General features: G+C 45.5%; 1 protein-coding gene across 6 annotated transcripts in view; it reads left to right on the forward strand.

Moving 5' to 3' along the window:
- The first annotated feature begins 3,119 nt into the window (after positions 1 to 3,119).
- VGLL4 (vestigial like family member 4) overlaps positions 3,120 to 18,834 on the forward strand; it is a 141,540-nt gene continuing 125,825 nt past the window's right edge. The window contains exons 1-3 of one of the 6 annotated variants that reach the window (XM_070574762.1): positions 3,723 to 3,766; positions 3,814 to 4,042; positions 17,254 to 17,330. In XM_070574762.1, coding sequence (XP_070430863.1) covers positions 17,267 to 17,330 — 64 coding nt within the window. In that variant the 5' untranslated portion in view covers positions 3,723 to 3,766; positions 3,814 to 4,042; positions 17,254 to 17,266. Of the gene's footprint in view, positions 3,627 to 3,722; positions 3,767 to 3,813; positions 4,043 to 4,515; positions 4,649 to 4,755; positions 4,841 to 17,253; positions 17,349 to 18,834 lie in introns of those variants that run through there. The other 5 variants (XM_070574760.1, XM_070574757.1, XM_070574758.1 and 2 more) reach the window with 5 other exon arrangements.

Here is an 18,834-nt window from a genome sequence, read left to right on the forward strand (position 1 = left end):
GATCAGAGTGTCTCTCTGAGCGATTTGAACTCCGAAGGTGCAAAGGGAGTCAGTTCCCAGTGGGCGCCACAGCCAAAAGGAGTAGTCGGGACAGTAATAAAGGAGCCAAAGAGACGAGGAGGCTCCTTGGGAGAGGGATGAGAAAGAATTAAACAAGCAGGAGGCACAGAGACAGAGAGGGAGACTGACGGGCACTTTGTGGCCTGAGGAGGAGGCAGAATATGGTCCAGAGAGCAACTTGCAGTCCTCTGACTTTCTCTTCCTTTTAATTTTTAAATGTTTTAATATGAAAAGTTTCAAAGATATGCAAGAGTAGGCAGAGCAGTATAACAAACTACCCTGTACCTTCACTCGGCTTCAACCGTGATCGCCTCAGGGCCAATCTTGTTTCTTCGCAATCTCCACTCACCCACCTCCTTAATTATTTTCAATCATTCTTCTTTGTTTTAAAAAAAAAAATAAATTTCTGGTGCATTTATAAAATCCTAGGTTTGAAACACATTCTTATCAGTGGTCAATGTATAGAGTACCTTAATTTTTTCAGTTAGCTACTGAAGTCTTTTTTGTTTGTTTTACTTTTTAAATTTTTGGTGAGGAAGATTGGCCCTGAGCTAACATCTATGCCAATCTTCCTCTATTTTTCATATGTGGGATGCCGCCACTGTGTGGCTTGAGGAGTGATGTGTAGGTCAGCACCTTGGATCGGAACTCGTGAACCCTGGGCCAGGGAAGTGGAGCATGTGAACTTGACCACTATGCAACCGGGCCAGTCCCTCAAGCAGTTTTTTTGTTTTTAGAAATCTGCCCAGTTTTTTTTACTATAGCTCCTTATATATTTTTCACTGTGGTAAAATATGCATAACATAAAATTCACCATTTTAACCATTTTTAAGTATAACATTTTAAATATTTTAAAGTATAGTTCAGTAGCATTCACATTGTTGTGCAACCATCACTTAAGTACTCATTTTTAATAGGGAATCTGTGAACCCACCACCCAAAAGCTAGGACTTTGACAATAACCTATATCCCACCAGTGCCTCTTTCCCATCCATCCCATGCGGTCCCCCTCCCTAGATGATGCTGAATTCTCGAATCATCACTGCCTTACTTCCTTCTCATATAGTTTTATTGCAGGTGTATCTACTCCTACAATTATTTTCCTTTTATTTTTAACATTACAAGCAGGATATTATGTTGTATATAATCTTTTGGGACTTACTTTTTTCACTTCATGTTGTCAAGATTCATCCACATTGTTGCAGGTCACTGTGAGTGATTTGTTTAGGCTGCTGTGTAATATTCCATCGCGTGACTCTTCCACATGTCTGACACGTTCCAGTCCCGGTCCACCTGTGTCGTGACAGCATGCTAACTTGAGTATGTCTCCTTTCTGCACATCTAAAACAGCCAGACTAAAACAACCGTGCTTAGATGTTGCCAGAGCAAAGTCACGCTAACGCTGATGTAAGGCAAGCAGGGACATTAATCCTCGCAAAGGTTGAAGACTGGCCGCATCCATGAGAAAAGGCCCCCTGTCCCCATGATTTATCTGCAGAGTCAGGTTTGCTCGAAGCAGTGATGGAAATTAAAGAGGCAGCTTCGGGACCTCCACACTGACCCCAAATGGAAATCATTTAGCAGCATACAAATGGCAGAGTTGTCATAAAGATCAAATGAGATAATGATATGCGGGAACACTTTGCAAACCCCACGGCTGTTTTATAAATGTGTGGTTGTTACCATTGTTATCACTATTCATTTGCATTATCAGGGCAAATTATTTTCCTATCCCCTCCCCCCCTCCCCCCCCCCATGATTAAGGTGGGTGCCTGTTTATAAGTTGCCCCAGGAGGACTGCAGTTAAGGCAGGAAGAGAGAGGAGGGAGATGTCAATATTTATCAAATATTCTGCCTAGTCCTTATTCCCTGCAACAGCTCTTCCAAGTAGGAATTATTATCTCTGTTTTATAGATGAGAAGCCGGGCTTGATAACATGCCCCAAGTCCCGTAACTAACAGAGGTGGAGTTTGGATTCAAATCCAGGTCTGTCTGAATCCAAAGCCCTTTTTCTGTCTTGCCATGCTTCCTGACACCTGCCCGAGGAGCCCTTGCTCTTTCCTCCTTCTCTGCACTAATTTGGCAGGATGAAAACCTCCTCTTTACCATCTTTCTCAGGAGTTTTTCCTAGTCTGAGACTATTGATGAGCTAAAATGGAGTCTAAGTAAAAATATCTTTGGGAAGACTGGGCGTCTTCCCAGCTTTAATCTGTGAATTTTAATCTGGGAACGGAGAAACCAGGGGCAGCTATACCTGGTGGGCTTGTCACTTGGGTTGCCCCATCTACAGTGGCCTTGTGTGGACTGGAGGAGAGTGCGTTCCACAAGGAGCCAGAAGACCAGGGCTATGGTTCAGCAACGCCTCCGTTGTAGGTAAACCATCTAATTGCGCTGTAAAATGGAACTATTTTTTTTCTGCTTTTTTCTCCCCAAATCCCTCCAGTACACAGTTGTGTGTATTTCTTGTTGTTGTTGTGGGTCCTTCTAGCTGTGGCATGTGGGATGTCACCTCAGCGTGGCCTGATGAGCGGTGCCATGTCCGCGCCCAGGATCCGAACCAGCGAAACCCTGGGCCCCGGAAGCGGAGGGCGGGAACTTAACCGCTGGGCCACGGGTCGGCCCCAAAATGGAACTTTTAATACCTGTCCTGCTACCCAACAGGGGCTAAGATCAAGAAAGATAATATGCTGTGACGAGGAAATAATTGGGAGAAGTTTGAAAAGTGCCATGCATCCCGCGCCCAGCATTAATGTTAGCTGGAATTTGTTTTTATTGTCATCCTTCCCTCTCAGCAGTCCTCTCCCCGGGAAAGCCCTACAGTAGGAGCTCCTAATAATGACTGAGGTTTGAGAACAGCCAGAAGGCAAGCAACATGAAGCCATTTAAAGAAAACCAGAGGAAGTCCAGTCGCTGACTATTTATTTTATGAAGTTAGCGGCTGGATATGTTAAGCCAATGTTTTCTTAATTGTGGCAGTGTGAGAAAACAATGGGGCAAGGGCTGCTGGGGACGGGGACGTACCAGGCCTCCACCCTCCTGTCCCCGCCATCGAATCTCCAGAGAATGACAGGAAAGAATTGAAGACAGGCCTTTGCTTTTCGCGGTCACGTGTCTACGCTGCTGCTGTAATAAGAACCTGCACCAATTAGAAATGTTTCACCTCCTCCCCTCCGCCCTTCCCTGGGCACACTTCAGAGCAGACGGGGTTGTGGACTCCAGGAGTTTGCCAAACACAGCAAACGCTGGTGTGCGAGCGGCTGGAGGGGCTCTTTGCACTCGGCGCTCGCTCCCTGCCTCCTCCGCTCCCTCCCTTCCACACTGTTTTGATTTACTAGGACTTCCTCCTCCGGGCGAGGGAGGGGGAGGAAAGAGGCTGCCGAACGCCTGGTGTGCGCGTGTGTGTGTGTGTGTGTGTGTGTGAGAGAGAAAGTGCAGTGGTGGAGTGTAAAATGCTGTGATGGGAGGACGCCGAGCCGCGTCGGAGTGCCCCGGACTGCAGCGGCGGTTCTGATCGCCGTGGCACCTGAGCACACACCTCCCCGAGCAAGTGCGACCTGTCCCTTCAGGTACGTGTGGCCGCCGGCCTGTCTGGGCAGTGCGGCTGGGCGTGTGTGGGGAAGGAGAGGGTGAGGCGGTGCCCAGGTCGGCGCCCCGCGGAGCGCGGAGCCCGGGAGGCGGGAGGCGGGAGGCTCCGGCGCGCGGCGCGGCAGCTGAGCGGCGTGGTCGGCGACCCCGGGGCTGCCGCGCGGGCAGGCGGTGCCCACGGCGGGGACGGTGCGGGCTGCAGGTCCGGCTCCAACGCGCTCGCACCTAGCGGGCTGTGTGCGGCGGTTCGGGGGCGGCAGGCCCCGTGGGTACCCAGTATGGCTCGCCCGGGGACGTCGCTGTCACGCGGGCCGTGTCCACCGGGGCAGTGAGCCTACTGTGTGAATGTGGGGCGCGCGCCCGGCCCACAGCAGCAGGTCCTGAGAGCGCACGACAGGTTCGTTTGGGTTTGCGTGTGCACTGCTGGCGTGTTTCCACTGCTGGGCCCGCGGGCGAGACTGTGTGAGATGCCGGGTGCACACGGCGCGCCGGCTCCACGCGCCCTCGGGCCTGCGCCTCCCGCCAGGGGCCCCGCGCCGCACCAGGCCCTCGGCGGGGCCGCAACCCACGCGTCCGCCGCCGGCCGGGGTGAGCGGGCGGGCGGGGCGAGGAGCCTCTCCCGGCGCGGGACGCCGCCCCCGCCTCCTGCCGGCTCACCTGGCCGCGGCCCCCACCTGCGAGGCGGAGGGGCGGGCCCGGGGGCGGGCCCTGGCGGGTCTGGCGGAGCCCGGCCGAACCCGGGTGAGCGCGGGCGGCGCCTCATTCCAGGGATTCTTCGCGCTCCCGCGCTCGCGCCGCCGCGGAGCCTGCCCGGCGCGCGCCGCCCGCGTGTGCGTGTGGGGCGCGGAGGGGGCGTCGGTGCGGGGCGCGGGCGCGAGCGCGGCTGTGCGTCGGCGCGGCCCCGGAGTGCGCCCCGCGCCGGCCCCGCGCGCCCGGCGGGCCCGCCCCTGCCCCCCGCGGGGCCCGGCCGGCCCGAGGCGGGCGCGCCCAGAGCCGCCCGGCGGTGAGTGCGGGAGGAGCGGGCAGGCCGGGCGGGACGCGGGCCCGTCGAGGGCTGGCCTGCGGGGGCCGCCGGGGCGGGCTGGCTCGCAGCGGGCTCGGGGGCGTCCTCCTGGAGGGAGGGCACGGCTTGTCCTCGCGGGACGACCTGAGGCTGCCGGTGGGACCCGAAGCGTCTGAGCCCCCGGAGGGAGAGGTCCGGCGCCTGGAGGGACCCCGAGTGGGGGGCGTCCTGGGAGTCCGCGGCGCGGGCCCGCCGAGGAGGCCCCCGCCCTGCGTCCCCTCGGGCCTGGCCAGCAGCAAAGGAGGGCCGTGGGGTGGCCCTGCGGGAAGGGGTTGAGGGGGGGCGGCTGGGACGGTCTCTTTCCTCCTCGTTTACTTCCTGCCCCCTCCCCAAAACGGAGCGGCTCGCTCTTCCTGCACCGAGTGCAGGCCTCGCCGAAAAGCCAGATCTTTTCCTTTTTTGTTTCGCTTAAGTCTCCTTTAATTCATCACACTGAGATTTAAATGTCTTGGGCTAGGGTGACAGTACTTGCTGGGGCTGTTAACTCAGTCTTTATGCGCTTTACTGGCATGTGTTCATCGGTTTAAGCTAGATGATTAAAAAAATCGGTTTCACTTTGATCATTGGTGCTGTATGTTTGCTAGTTTTATTTCCTTCTCTCTGGCTAATAAGAACCAGCAGCCTGGGGGGCGGGGCAGAGGCGGCTGTTCTAGTTTTTATCAGCAGCTAGTTGTCCCCTGTATTTCAAAGGTTCTGTCTCTCGGTTTGTAGAATTTGAATATTTGCTTCTGAAGCCAAGCCAACTTGACGAAAGTGAAGGCTCGCATTTGTTTCCTCTGAACATTCAAAGACGAAAACAGTAAATGTTAATTTTCCTATTAGTATTTGAAGGTCAGTTTTGCATACCATTTTTGCATACCAAACTAAATAACTCTTTGCTGTAGTCTCTGAGTCCAAAGACTTGTGATGCTCATTGTTTTCTGCTTGCAGCTGGTGAAGCCTGCGCAGGACCAGAGGGGAGCAGCGTGGGTAGTTCAGAGAGCTTTGGGGTCCCCGCGTTAAGGTTGTACTGACTTCGCGGTCTTGGAACAAGTTATTGATCGTCTCTAAATCTCAACGCTCTAGTTTTAAGTAATGGGTTTAGAAATACTTTCGTAGGAAGTTTGTTATTTTATACTCAAGACACTTTTTTTTCCCCTGTGCGTTTCCTGTTGCATCTGGCTGAAAAGTCGTCCCCCTTATGGTAGAAATGATGTAAAGCCCTCAATTTGTTGTTTAACTTTGGCAAAGTTTTAATCCCAGGCTGATTCCCCCGCCACTGTTTTTTCACACTTCTGGGCAGCCTGCCTTTGCTTTCCGTTTGGAAGGAATGCAAACTAATTTTTATGTTGACCAAAACACAATACAATTAAGAAGATAATTCTGCTATAAATAACCATGGACTACATTCCAAAACTGTGAATGTTGTAGTAAAAACAGCTCTGGCTTATTTCTGGAGACTTGAGTTCAAGTCCTATCTCTGTTACCTACTAAGATTGTGACCAGAAAAAGCTACTTCTACTTAACCTTTGTGCATGCTTTTCCTCTGTGAGAGGGTGGTAGAATCTGTTCCGATACGTCACAGCATTTCAGGAATTACAGGGAATAATGTGCTTTGAAAAGTAGTTTGTGTTAAGTTATTTATAAAAGTCTTTGAAGGTTTGAGAGTTGCGTAAACACAGTTGTTGTCACTTCCCCCTACTGATTTAGAACTCTGACTTTATCTTAAGATTTTAACACTTCTTACAGACGCGATAATTATGAAACTAAAACTTTCTCAAATGTTCTTTTTTTCTTTTTCTTTTTGAGGAAGATTAGCCCTGAGCTAACATCCACCAATCCTCTTTTTTCTAAGGAAGACTGGCCCTGAGCTAACATCCATGCCCATCTTCCTCTGCTTTATATGTGGGACGCCTACCACAGCATGGCTTGATGAGCAGTACCATGTCCGCACCTGGGATCTGAACCTTTGAACCCCGGGCCACCAAAGCGGAGTGTGCGCACTTAACCGCTGCGCCACCGGGTCAGCCCCTCAAATGTTGTTTGATGAGAGTTCTGTAATGGGAAGTTGGTTTTAACTCCTTATGGAGTCAGCATTGTTACCAACCTCTTGGTGGTGGCCAAAACAAATCCAAAGGAAGATTTTACTTTGTGTCTCTTCCAGGTATCTCTCCTGGTTAGTTTTGCTGTGCAACTTTTAGTTTGCCTTAATAAAGTAATAAGTAAAATAACCATAATAAAAGTTATTTTGCAACTTTGTCTATGACAGATAAGAGTTGTAAGTTAAGGAGGTAAAAGTGGGGAAATTCTACTGTAACTGAAATTATGACAGTGTGTGGCGATTTTAACATGTCAAGTTGTCTGTTTTTTGCCTGTGTTAGATAAGCTGTTGCAGCTATGAGAACCTGGTGAAAGAGACAGTTTTTTTCTTTTGAGAAGTTTCTCCAAGATAGGTTAACTGAGGCTCGTTTGTGATTCTTTTAGGGAGCCTATCTAAAGTTAATGAAGTCTGTATGTGAAAGCTTAATAGAAGAGAAAAGCGAATGCTGCTCATCAGTCTGTAGCCATTTAGGATCTGTCCACATTAAAAAAAACAAAACCCAAGAACTTAGAAATTGAACTGCCAAATCTTCATAGTATAATCTGCCAAGGTAGGAAGGGAAAGAGTGTACGTGGGAAGTACTGAAGCCAGAAACATTCTTTCTGCTTGGGATACGATGTGATAGCTCTCTTGCAAAGGAGGAGAACCTTGTAGAATATACTCTGTGTCTCATGCCTCAGGTATGATAGCCAGGTACAGTCGATCCTCATTTTTTGTGGATTCCATGTTTGTGAATTTGTGTACTCGCTAAACTTTATTTGTACAGTAGTCCCCCTTATCCGCAGTTTTGCTTTCCGTGATTTGTTACCTACGGTCAACTGTGGTCCGAAAATATTACATGGAAAGTTCCAGAAATAAACAATTCATAAGTTTTAAATTGTGCACCATTTGACTGGTGTGACGAAATCTCTTGCCCTCCTCCTTTGTCCCACCAGGGACCTGAATCATCCCTTTATCCAGTGTATCCGTGCTCTATACGTCACCTGCCCATTAGTCATTTAGTAGCCTAGCCATCTCTTGGTTATCAGATCGACAGTTACAGCATTGCAGTGCTTGTGTTAAGTAACCCTTACTTAATAATGGCCCCCAAGTGCAAGAGTAGCGATGCTGGCAATGTGGATAGCCAAAGAAGCCATAAAATGCTCCCTTTAAAGTGAAAAGGTGAAAGTTGTGGACTTAAGGAAAGAAAAAAAAAATTGTATGCTGAGGTTGCTAAGATCTGCAGTGACTTTTATTATAGTATGTTGTTATAACTGTTCTATTTTATTATTAGTTATTCTTGTTAATCTCTTCCTGTGCCTAATTTATAAATTAAACTTTAGCATAGGTATATATGTGTAAGAAAAAACGTATATATAGGGTTCGATATTGTCTCCGATTTCAGGCATCCACTGTGGGTCTTGGAACTTAGCGTCAACGGTAAGGGGGGATTACCGTACTGTGAATAATGAGAATTGACTGTTTATTGATGCTGCTAACTAGAGGGCTTCCTAATAATGCAACGTGTCATTGGGTGGAAGATTTTATCTAGACTGTTAATAGGCTGAGAGTTGAGATTTTGGAACCCTGGAGAGTGAGACCTGGGGTGTTATGGAAAGTTTGCCAACTTGGATTATGATGCAAATTCATGTCTCTCATTTTTGGGGGTAATAGGTCCCTGAGAGGACATGGCACCTCAGTACTTGTGAATGGGAAATGTTAAGTATCCAAATGAAATAAATGGCAGGAACAAGCATGTGCAGAGTACACTGAAAATGCCAGGGAGTTTCTCTTAGATCATATGCTGTGCTGTAGGAGGCTGAGGTCTTAGAATGAAGAGACAGGTTCCCGATAGCCTAAATATGAGAAAGAACAGGATAGTTCGTTTTTATTTGACAACACTGTGGAAAAATGGTGGAAATCGGTAGTCTGCTCACAAAGTCCAGACTTGAATTTCCTTTTTCCTCTTTGGGCACAGTGGTGGGCACTTTAGGGACGGGGGTGGACTTCAGCCAGCGGTAAGAATTTTACGCCAGCACTGGGCAGCCTCACGTAAAGGTCATGAAATATGCTATAACCCTGGTTTGGTTTTGCAGCCTTAAGCCTATATGGATGGCCCTGAGTTGGCATGTGGTCAACTTTCATACAATCTTGCATTTGAGCAGTTTACACTGACACTGAATCGTATTATAGTAACTGAGGGTTTTAGTTATGGCGTGGTGGCGCTGTGTGCCAGCTCCTGTTGCCCAGGCCATCGAGATGACTAAATAGTGCATCCCTACCCCCCACCCTGCCCCGACTCCCCCTGAGCTGAGGAGATCCATAGAGTCAGTCCTGGGGCCTTTTTAGCATCAGAAAACCTAAAGGCCTTGAGTTGAGCATTCACTCGGGGGCTTCCATCCAGAGTGGTACCCTGATTCAGCCCAAGCTGACTGGGGCCTCAGCCTCTCTGCTGAGGTGATGGGAGGTGGAGACTGGCAGTAGGCAGAGCCGCGTTGATGGCAGGCACCTGAGGTTATCTTGTTTCTGATACCCAGTGTGCCCAACTGTGGAAGCTAAGAGCTTGATGGCTGCCCAACCTACAGACCTGCCTCCTCAGGTGTCACGAGAAGGGTGCTAACCCTTATGGGAAGGATGCTTCCCTACATCTTACCGACTTCCTTCAGATCTTAGGACGATGGGAGGACGGCCAGCAGAGTCGGCTCTCCTTCTGGGGCTTATGCTTGAGGTTGGCAATACTTGAAAGAAGCCTAACTAGGGATTTCACACATATTTATTTTTAATTCTCTGGAAATAAGCATAGAGCATATAGGTATATTTTTCAAATTTCAGACATTGGGCCTTCAAATGGATTTTCAGGAATGATTACATGTAGAGGTAAGGAATTGGATGTAAGTAGAAGCTGGTCAAGTCCTTCTGCCATTGTACCTGGTGGGGTGCCTCATATCATGGCAGTGTGGATCAATTACTCCTTCCCTGAGAAATGCCTAGACGAGGAAAGCTGGACCAGCAGAAGATCCATCTGTTTGTGCACTTTCTGTGGTAGTATGACTGTTGAGAGAGTATTTTGAATAAGGGCTGAAGTCCTTAGGGCTTCTGTTTAATTCCTGTGTACCTGGGCCCTGGGACCCTCTGTCTCTGCAGTCTGCTCCCAGTGTTGGCTGCCCCGCTCTCAGCACCAGCTGACTTGGTGTGCACATCTTCTTACCCGCCTTGGTTACTATTTGTGTGATTCCATCTCTGTCTCTGCAAGGAAAGTAAAATATGGCATGGTTTTCATGTTTGCAAGAGGAGAGGGCTTGTTTCCCTTTGCTTACTTTAGAAACTATCAGGTTGTTGCCTGAGGTGTATCTCAAAGTGTAGGAGAAAGAGGACAGACTAGAAGTCTTGCTTTGTTTGCCGATGGAAGATTTTTTTTTTTTGTTCTGATAACTTAAGCTAAATAACTGTGCTTTTCTCCAAAAAGACTTTATGAAAATCAGCTTAAGAATAGTAAAAGTAGGGGCCGGCCCGGTGGCGCAGCGGTTACGTTTGTACGTTCCGCTTCAACTGCCTGGGGTTCGCCGGTTCGGATCCCAGGTGCGGACATGGCACTGCTTGCCAAGCCGTTCTGTGGCAGGCATCCCACATATAAAGTAGAGGAAGATGGGCACGGATGTTAGCTCAGGGCCAGTCTTCCTCAGGGAAAAGAGTAGGATTGGCAGCAGTTAGCTCAGGGCTAATCTTCCTCAAAAAAAAAAAAAAAAAAGGAATAGTAAAAATAGCCTTGGATGGTGAGTCAGGAGAGTTGGATTCTAGTCTTAGCTTCTTACATTCACTTATATTCTTGGCACCTTGGTTTTTCATGTTTAGAATACTAATCCTGTTTGGTCAACTCACAGTGAGAATCCAGTGAAGCGATTTATGTGAACATGTTTTGAAAAAGTTTATGCTGTGTAGCCATGAGATGGTGGTAGAATGATAACATATTTCTCACTGAGTTTACAAGGTATTTTTGGTTACATTGTATCGTTTAATCCACATGCCAAGCTGTGACCGTATGAAGTAGGCAGTGTTATTACCATTTTCTTTAAATGAGGAAAGTTGGGCCTGGAGAAGTTAAGTGACTGGTCCCCACGATTACCGTTAGGCATTTAGAACAAAGCCTAGAACATCATAGGCTTTCAATGAGTGAAAGTAGTAAAGTAGGGCTCAAACTTAGGTTTTCTGAGGCTGAAGTCGTGGCTCTACTGATTCAACAGATGGTAAAGTATGAGAAGAAAAAAGGATTACACAAATGAGAGATATTTTTAGCAAGAAAAACAGGGAGGGACGGTCTGAGTATTTGGATGTTAGCAGGAAGAATGTGTGTTGCAAGAAGTTAGTGGACACATCAGTTGGACACACTGTGGGGAAGAAACAGCTAGGAAGACATTAATTCTTGTGTGCTTGATGTGCCTGAAGCTATGCTTGCATGTAGCCACCGCATTCTGTGACCATTTGGTCTTATTTTCATTTCACTTATCCATCTCACTGAGATGGACAGCTAGCCAAATGGACCACAGTGTGATCCACATTTGGTGTAAATTGCTCCAGGGCAGCGAGTTTCCTTTTTCTTTTCTGTAACATCTATATATAGTGTTTAATAGAAATAGTAGATACCCAAAGAAATTCTCTAAATTCTTCATGGTCAAAGGGGCCATACACCCCATGCCGCAGTGTGATAGTTCGTATTGTAGGCTTGTCCTGTGGTTGTACTTTATTAGCTGAGGCTGAGTTGGATTAGCCCAGGCAGTGGTCCTGAAGGGGAGAAAGAGTGATGGAATAGGGCCAGCAAGAATTATGTTACCGAATAGTGTGCATCTGGACGTTGGGGATGCCATCAGGTATCCCAGGATAGTGGTGGCTTCCTGTTCCTGGCTTTTGGCCAAGTAGCAGTGTGGCAGGAGCATCAGGAAGTTTGAACATGCTTCCCGCCCCCCCCACCCCATCCTCCTCTAGCCAAGATAGTCACTGCTTGTTCACATTCTTTCCTCATTATGCTGTACTTAGCCACTGTTACTGGAGAGCCATGCAGTGAGGCAAGCCTGGTGCTGTGGCTCTCACCTTGGAAATCTCCTTGCAACACTTCAATAACATGTCTTGAAATTCCATTCCCTTGCCTGAAAAAGTGTAATCTAATACACCCCATAATTTTATTCCCAGGATAGTTGCTCTTGTCTTTTTTTTTTTTCCCCCAATTTTTTTTTGCTGGGAAATATTCACCCTGAGCTAACATCTATTGCCAGTCTTCCTCTGTTCCCTGTGCCCCCCACCCCAAAGCCCCAGTACATAATTGTATATTCTAGTTATAAGTCCTTCGAGTTCTTTTATGTGAGCTGCTGCCACAGCATGGCTACTGACAGAGGAGTGGTATAGGTCCGTGCCCGGGAACCAAACCTGGGCCACTAAAGTGGAGTGTGCCCATCTTTAGCCAGTAGGCCATCCGGGCTGGCTCTCTTGTCTTCTCGTTGATTAAAAAGGTACAGTTCTTTGTGGAAGACCAAAATAATGGCTTTCAAATTTATAGCTGAGCACTGTTGTTAGCACTGAATGCCCCTAAATTTTAGTAGCAATAAAACTGATACCTATTATTTCCTAATTCTCAACCTTAAGCGATTTGAAAAGCTTGTTATTGGGGACAAGGGAGTCTGAGGAAAGCAATGTGGCCTGACAGAGAAAATACTGACCTTTGCTTGAAAACAAAACAAAATATATATTCTTTTCATGATGAGTAATGTTCATGTTTGACAACCACACACAAAAAAAGGTGAATGGATGGACCAGAAATGGGCTGCAATACAGTAGAACACCCTTGCAAATACACTTTAAGTCTTTTTCCAGAAGCACATTCCTCTCACTTTAATGACGTTATGATGTTCCAGGTGTCAGCATTTCAAGTGATTATATTTTTGGTTATTGCCATATTATAATGAAAAAACTATCACAGAAATGAGAACATGTTATTGGGAGGTAGTTAAATTTATTTTCCGGATGCTGCATAATCTTTTGCCAAAGGTAGTAGATGGTTTATGGCTCATAAAGGATGTAAAATAAACCAGACATGTCACTCCCCTGCTTAAAACCATTCAGACCATTCAAGGGCTTATCATGAACTTTGATTAAAATCGCAGCTTTGTTGTACCCTACAGGGTGTGCATGTCTGGCCCCTGACCCCTTTACCTCCTCTGCCCTCCCCCTTGCTCCCTGCACTGTGGCCACATTGGTCCCCACATCCACAGGTCCAGCTTTGGTCTGTTCTTGGTGTTTTGCAAATGCTGTGTCCCCTCTTCCCACCCTCTTGTCAAGGCTGATTCCTCTCATCCTTTAGCTCTCAGCTTCCGTTCCTCTCCTCAGAGAAATCTTCCCAGATTACTCCTAAAGTAGTGGCCAGTGACCTGTCTTTTTTCAATAGATTTACTGTTCTCTGCAATTTATTTAATGTGTTTGCATATATTTTGACAATTATTTTAATGCATATAAAGCCTATTCATTTCTCGTAACACCCTATGAGGGAGGTAGTGTTAATATCCCCACTTTACACATGGGGAAACAGACACAGGTAGAGTCACTTTCCATGGTCACACAGATAGGACTTGGCTGGGCCCAGTTCAGACCCAGGTTGGTGTCCAGAGACCACTCTTTTAAATAGCCATTATGCTAATTTGCCTCTCAATGTAGTGTGACCTTCCATCAAATACTGTCACCATAGTTGGTTCCCCCACATTACTGATATGCTTTATTGGGTTTGTTGGGCTCTGGGTATTGTACAAGATGTAAAAGTCAGACGTCTTTTTTTCTTTTTTTACTGTTATCTTCCGCCTTTATTTGTTTAGGTCTTTTGTGGCTAGATAATGCTTAGTCCCTCATCCTTCACCTGTATTCCTGTGCCAGCCCTTGTCATCCTTGTCTCACACCTGGTTCTTGCAGAAGCCTCCTAGCTGATGTGCCCCCAATGACTCCTTACTGCATCCCCTCAAATCAAACCATCCTCCACAGAACTGCTAAACCAGACTATCAACATTGTATCACCAGCCTGCTCAGGGACTGATGGCGACCGCTGGTCGCCTGCTGTGTTGCTCGTAAACCTGTCTGCCTGGCCTTCAGCTCTTTCCTAAACCCACTCGCATTATGCTCACTCAAACTTAACTTCTACTGCTTCTTACGAGGATTCTCAGTTATGACCAGGCTGGGCTCAGTCTCCCTGTCCCGGGTTGTCACTCCTGCCTCTGCCTTTCCTCGGGCTGTTGATCCAGCATGACTCTAAAAGTAAAGATAAGACAGGGTGCTTGCACCCGGGAAATATTCAGAGAAACGGTGTGATCCAGGTGAGTAAGAGAGGTGCAGGAGGAAAGTGACAGCCTGGGAGAGAGACACTGGGGAAGGAAACCTTTGAAGTGATTTTTTTGAAACGTGCTTGCATGAGTGTGCTCACATGCACGTGCACACACACACAAATATACACACAAACCAAACAAAAAATAGATGCCCACAAAATAAACACTTCAGCTGACACTGCTCTCTCTTTTATCACAAAATACACATTTTAGTTTTAAATTATATTTTGTCTTTTTTTATGCTCTTTTAAATTTGTCTGTTGTTATCCTATTCTGTATACTTTAGGTTGACAAACAAGATGCTAACTCCTTGAAGGCAGGGATCCTATCTTCTGTTTTCCTTGCCCTCTCCCCAGTACTTCACTGAACTCGAAATAATTGTGTAATAAAAATTGGTTGGCTTTGTTAATAAGGTTGCAGCAACTGGCAGGTGCCTTGTAGGTGACCCTCCAACACCTGATCTCTGATCTACCTGCTTTGAAAGTAACTCGCTCGGGAGTCTGGATTTCATAGTATCTGAAGAACTTAAATGTCTAGTCTGTGATGCTAGAGTTCTGCATCTACTTCTTTGTCATTTGATGCATTTATTCTTTGATATTTTGCTTCTATGCGTAACACTTTACTTTTGGGCATACTTCTCATAACTTAAGGTAGAATGTTAATATGTATCTGTTTGGGTTTAGAATTTTGAAAGTGTTGTCCTTCAACTTAAGAGGGAAATTAAGGAATTGCGAGTTTAAATACTGCGTTATAGAGTAGAATGCTTATCAGCATTTATTTCATCAAAATAAAAGACTTTAGCCCAGTATCTTGCCTGAGTAGGAAACTGGCTTGGGTGAAGAGAATATAGCTGAGTTCTTGGGAGTTCAGCAAAACTGTCCCTCTCAGTCTGCTCCAGACTTTTCTTTGTTTTCCCCACCTCTGAGCAAGTTCACAAATCCTTACTCTCAGAAGATGATCTTTTCTCTCTTACAAAGGTTAGGACTGTGGGTATCATTAATTTTTCTCTTTTACACCTCTGATTTTACTTATCCACCCTTTTCTCTGATAAGGAAGACGTGTACTCTGTTGGTATATGACATCACTGCCCTCCCAGTCACTCAGCGTCTTCATTGACTCTCCTCTGACATCTTGAGACCTTCCAAGCTCTGTCAGTTCTGTCTCTGCAGTTTTCTCTTATCCCCACTGCTCCCATGATAATGCCTCTCATTGCCTTTTGCATGCCTCATAGCTGTATTTTTCAAATTGTCCACCCTGCCTTTGGTTTCCCATTCTGTAGAATGGCTCTACTACATTTTGCATGGCACTAACAGAATAATTTGCTAGAAAACATGGATGACCGAGTTATTTCTCTACCCGGAGATTTCAGTGGTTCCTTAATATGTACAAAATCAAGCCCAAATCCTGTTAAAGCTCTGAGTCCTTCACTGGTGGACTGAGTAAAGTGCCCAATCGAAATTTCCATCCTTGTCTTTTACTTGCTGTCTCCATTCTAGTCTTGTCTTCCAGCTGATTTGGACATCTTGTTCTTGAATGGATTCTGCTTTCTGTTCTTCTCTTCTTGAGTGCTTTCATATTCATTGGGAGGCTCAGCTCAAGTTCTGTTTTCTCCACCAAGCCTTTCAGAATTCATCTGTATTTCTATAGGACTTTGTTTCTAGCACTGTTGTGGCACTTAGCACTTTTAGTTAATCCATCATTTCCCTAAGTGACCCTTAAGAGGTCTTTCAGGTTAAAAGAATGGTCAGTGACGTTCGAGAGATTTTGAGTATGTAAGAGCTACCATCCCCCTGCCTTTGCCCCCTGCCGAAGGCGCAGCAGCATATTAAAAGCACAGGAAGGAAAATAAGCTGCTTAACTTGGTTCACTCCAGTGTTTCCCAAACTTATTTGCCCTGGAAAAGATGTTTTTTCTTACAAAATATAAACATCCAGTGCAAAACACTTTGGAAAAACACTGCCTTAAACTAGATGTCTTGTAGGTGTGTCCACTGTACAGCTTGAAAGCTCTTTGAAGGCAACTACTTGGCTTCGTTCGTTTATCCTGCCTTAGCACCTCATAGATAATTAATGTTTATTGAATGAAGCCACATTGAAAGATCAAGAACTGATAGTTTTTTGGAGGCCTGAAGTATGAATTTTATACGGAAAAGCTGGTCTGCTTTGTCTTGTAACTGGCACATACATAGTAGGTGTTCAGGAAATGTTGAAGAATGCTGAATGAATGCTGAGTGTCTTTAAAGGGGTGCGGTTAAGAAGATATTTTTCTCAGTTGTTGAACTAATAGAATGCATTTATTTTCCCAGTAATTATGTGTGCATGCATGTGTATGTGTGTGTTTAAATAATCCAGAAAAGGGAAACTGGGCAAAAGTAGTTTGGTTTTCCACCATCTTTAAATCTTTTGCAGTTTTTGCTTTTATAGGTATGTTGTAATTTAAGGAAACAATTAAAAATAAACATCACGGCTTCTTATAGAGCACTAGATAAATTGGTGATAGGTAGTGGTGATAGTAAGTACACTATAAAATGTGACATTTTAAGGTAAAGATTCCTATTGAATTTAAAATACCATTTAACTCACCAATGGAATTCGTGCACTTTTCATGAGTACATTCAATATTTTAAGCTACACGGTTCTGCATTCTCTCTCAGCTAAGGAGGCCAAAGAACAGAATGGTTCAATCTTGGTAGTTTTTGTTAAAACTAATAAACTAACAACAACCGCCACCACAACAAAAATCTCAGACTGGTAGTAATGCTCTGTTCATAGAGTGGCCTTTGTTCTGAAAACGATGTTTTACAGGGTATGTCTGTACAGGCATGTTATTATGCGTGCACATAAACATTTATAAGCACAAATAATGCAGGCATGAATATTCACAATATCCCTTCTTTTGGTTCTGACATGAGCTGCTTCCTGGAGTCAGCAAGCTTTAGCTAAGTAGACAGAGTGGAATTTAGCCCTTTTCTCTATCTGTTCCTGAACCAAGTCCATTGGATTTCTCTGCAAGGTGGGAATTTCGTCCTTAGAATTGTGGTTTGCATTTGGTGGAGGAATCATTCTAATTGCTAACTACCAGAATTCTAAAAGAGCCTTTCCAATTCTGTTTACATTTTTTTTTCTGTTTAGGCTCCAGCCAGGAATGGAGACGCCGCTGGATGTTTTGTCAAGGGCAGCTTCTTTGCTGCATGCTGATGATGAAAAACGTAAGTCAGGAGTCTGTTGTAAGTGCTTTTTTACCTATGCCCCCTGTCTCCTGCACTATAATAAAATCACATGTTTCTCCACGTGGTTGTGTGGCTGTATGCTGTTAATTTTGGTTGTTTTCTTCAGAGATAACAGCATCTTGGCATCTTCATTTTTATTTTCAAGTGCCAGAACATATGAGTCTTTTAAATGTTATCTTTGGGTGCTAGGGTTGTGCCTTTAACTCCAGGAAGTCCATTCCTTCACAGCTTACTTTAGTGGGATCTGGAATGGAGTTACTCTTTACTGTCTCTGGAAGTTTAGATAAATATGTGTTGGTTGATGGACTAATTGACCTACAGAGAACTAGAGTTGGAAAAAAATCGTCCAGTATCATTTATGTCATTGGAAGTGTGCAGTATGTATCATAATGGGAAACAGTTGTGCAAATTCTGTTTGCACAGCTGAGAGCAAATATGGGGGGAAAAAACATTCACTAATGTGGTGGGGGAGGGGCAAGAGGAGAATGAACATTGACATTGGGAGATTTTTCCACAATGTGTGAAAGTGATTTTCCTGCTCATCCCCAGGTGTATTTGTTTTTAAATGTTCTTGTTCAAAGTTAAAATTGCTTGCCGAACAATATTTGCAAGAATGGCTGTTTTATGTGGGAACAAAGTTGTGTTCTTTTTCTAAGCACTAAAATACAGATAACAAAAATGTAGATAAGGTTGAGCTTCTACACCTAAGTTCTTGAAGATGAGCTACTTTCCAGTTTAGTTCTTAATAAATTGGCAACTGGAAGTGCGTGTCCTTAAATGTAAGGTCTGCCTTTTTACTAGCTGTTAAGACTTTTATTTTTCTATGCCTCAGTTTCCTTATTAGTTACATGAAATGACAATAACTACTTACAGTGTTTGTGAGGATCGCGTGGGCTGTTGTGTATCCAGTGCCGCCTTAGCTCTCAGCTCCTGGTGGGACTGCCTTGCCCGTTCTCTCTGGGCACTTGTGGGCCCTCTGATAGGATTTGCTCTGCTCTTCTCTGTTATCGGTGGGTCTGGGGTCTGCATCCTCCCACCCTCCTCCCCACTCACAGGGGATTATCTTTAGACTAGTGATTTGATGCGGTAAGCATTAAGGGTTCTTTTCAACCTCTTATATAATTTACATTTATTTAGCTTTTGATTGTTGGGAGGCTGTAGGTACCGGATGGTGAGGTGTGAGTACCCCTTCCCAAGGACAGGGAAGCTCAGGGATGCTGAGTGTCATTCCAGGACTTTGAGCTAAGGAGAGTCAGCTCAGGTTGCCAACTTTTATCTAAACAACAGAAAACCCCTTTATGTCTCTAAGATTGCAATAGATGTTACTGACTTGAATAGCTAGTTACAAACTTTGTTAAACATTAATATAGTTAATTTAGAAGTTTTTATAGGAGACAGAATTTTGAATTTCTCTGTTTTATAATGCCCATGTTTAGTTAGGATCAGTAAAACAAAACACTGTTGATACAAATGAAAGATAGAA

Source organism: Equus przewalskii, chromosome 15, assembly GCF_037783145.1.
Source record: "Equus przewalskii isolate Varuska chromosome 15, EquPr2, whole genome shotgun sequence".
Classification (NCBI taxonomy): Eukaryota; Metazoa; Chordata; class Mammalia; order Perissodactyla; family Equidae; genus Equus; species Equus przewalskii.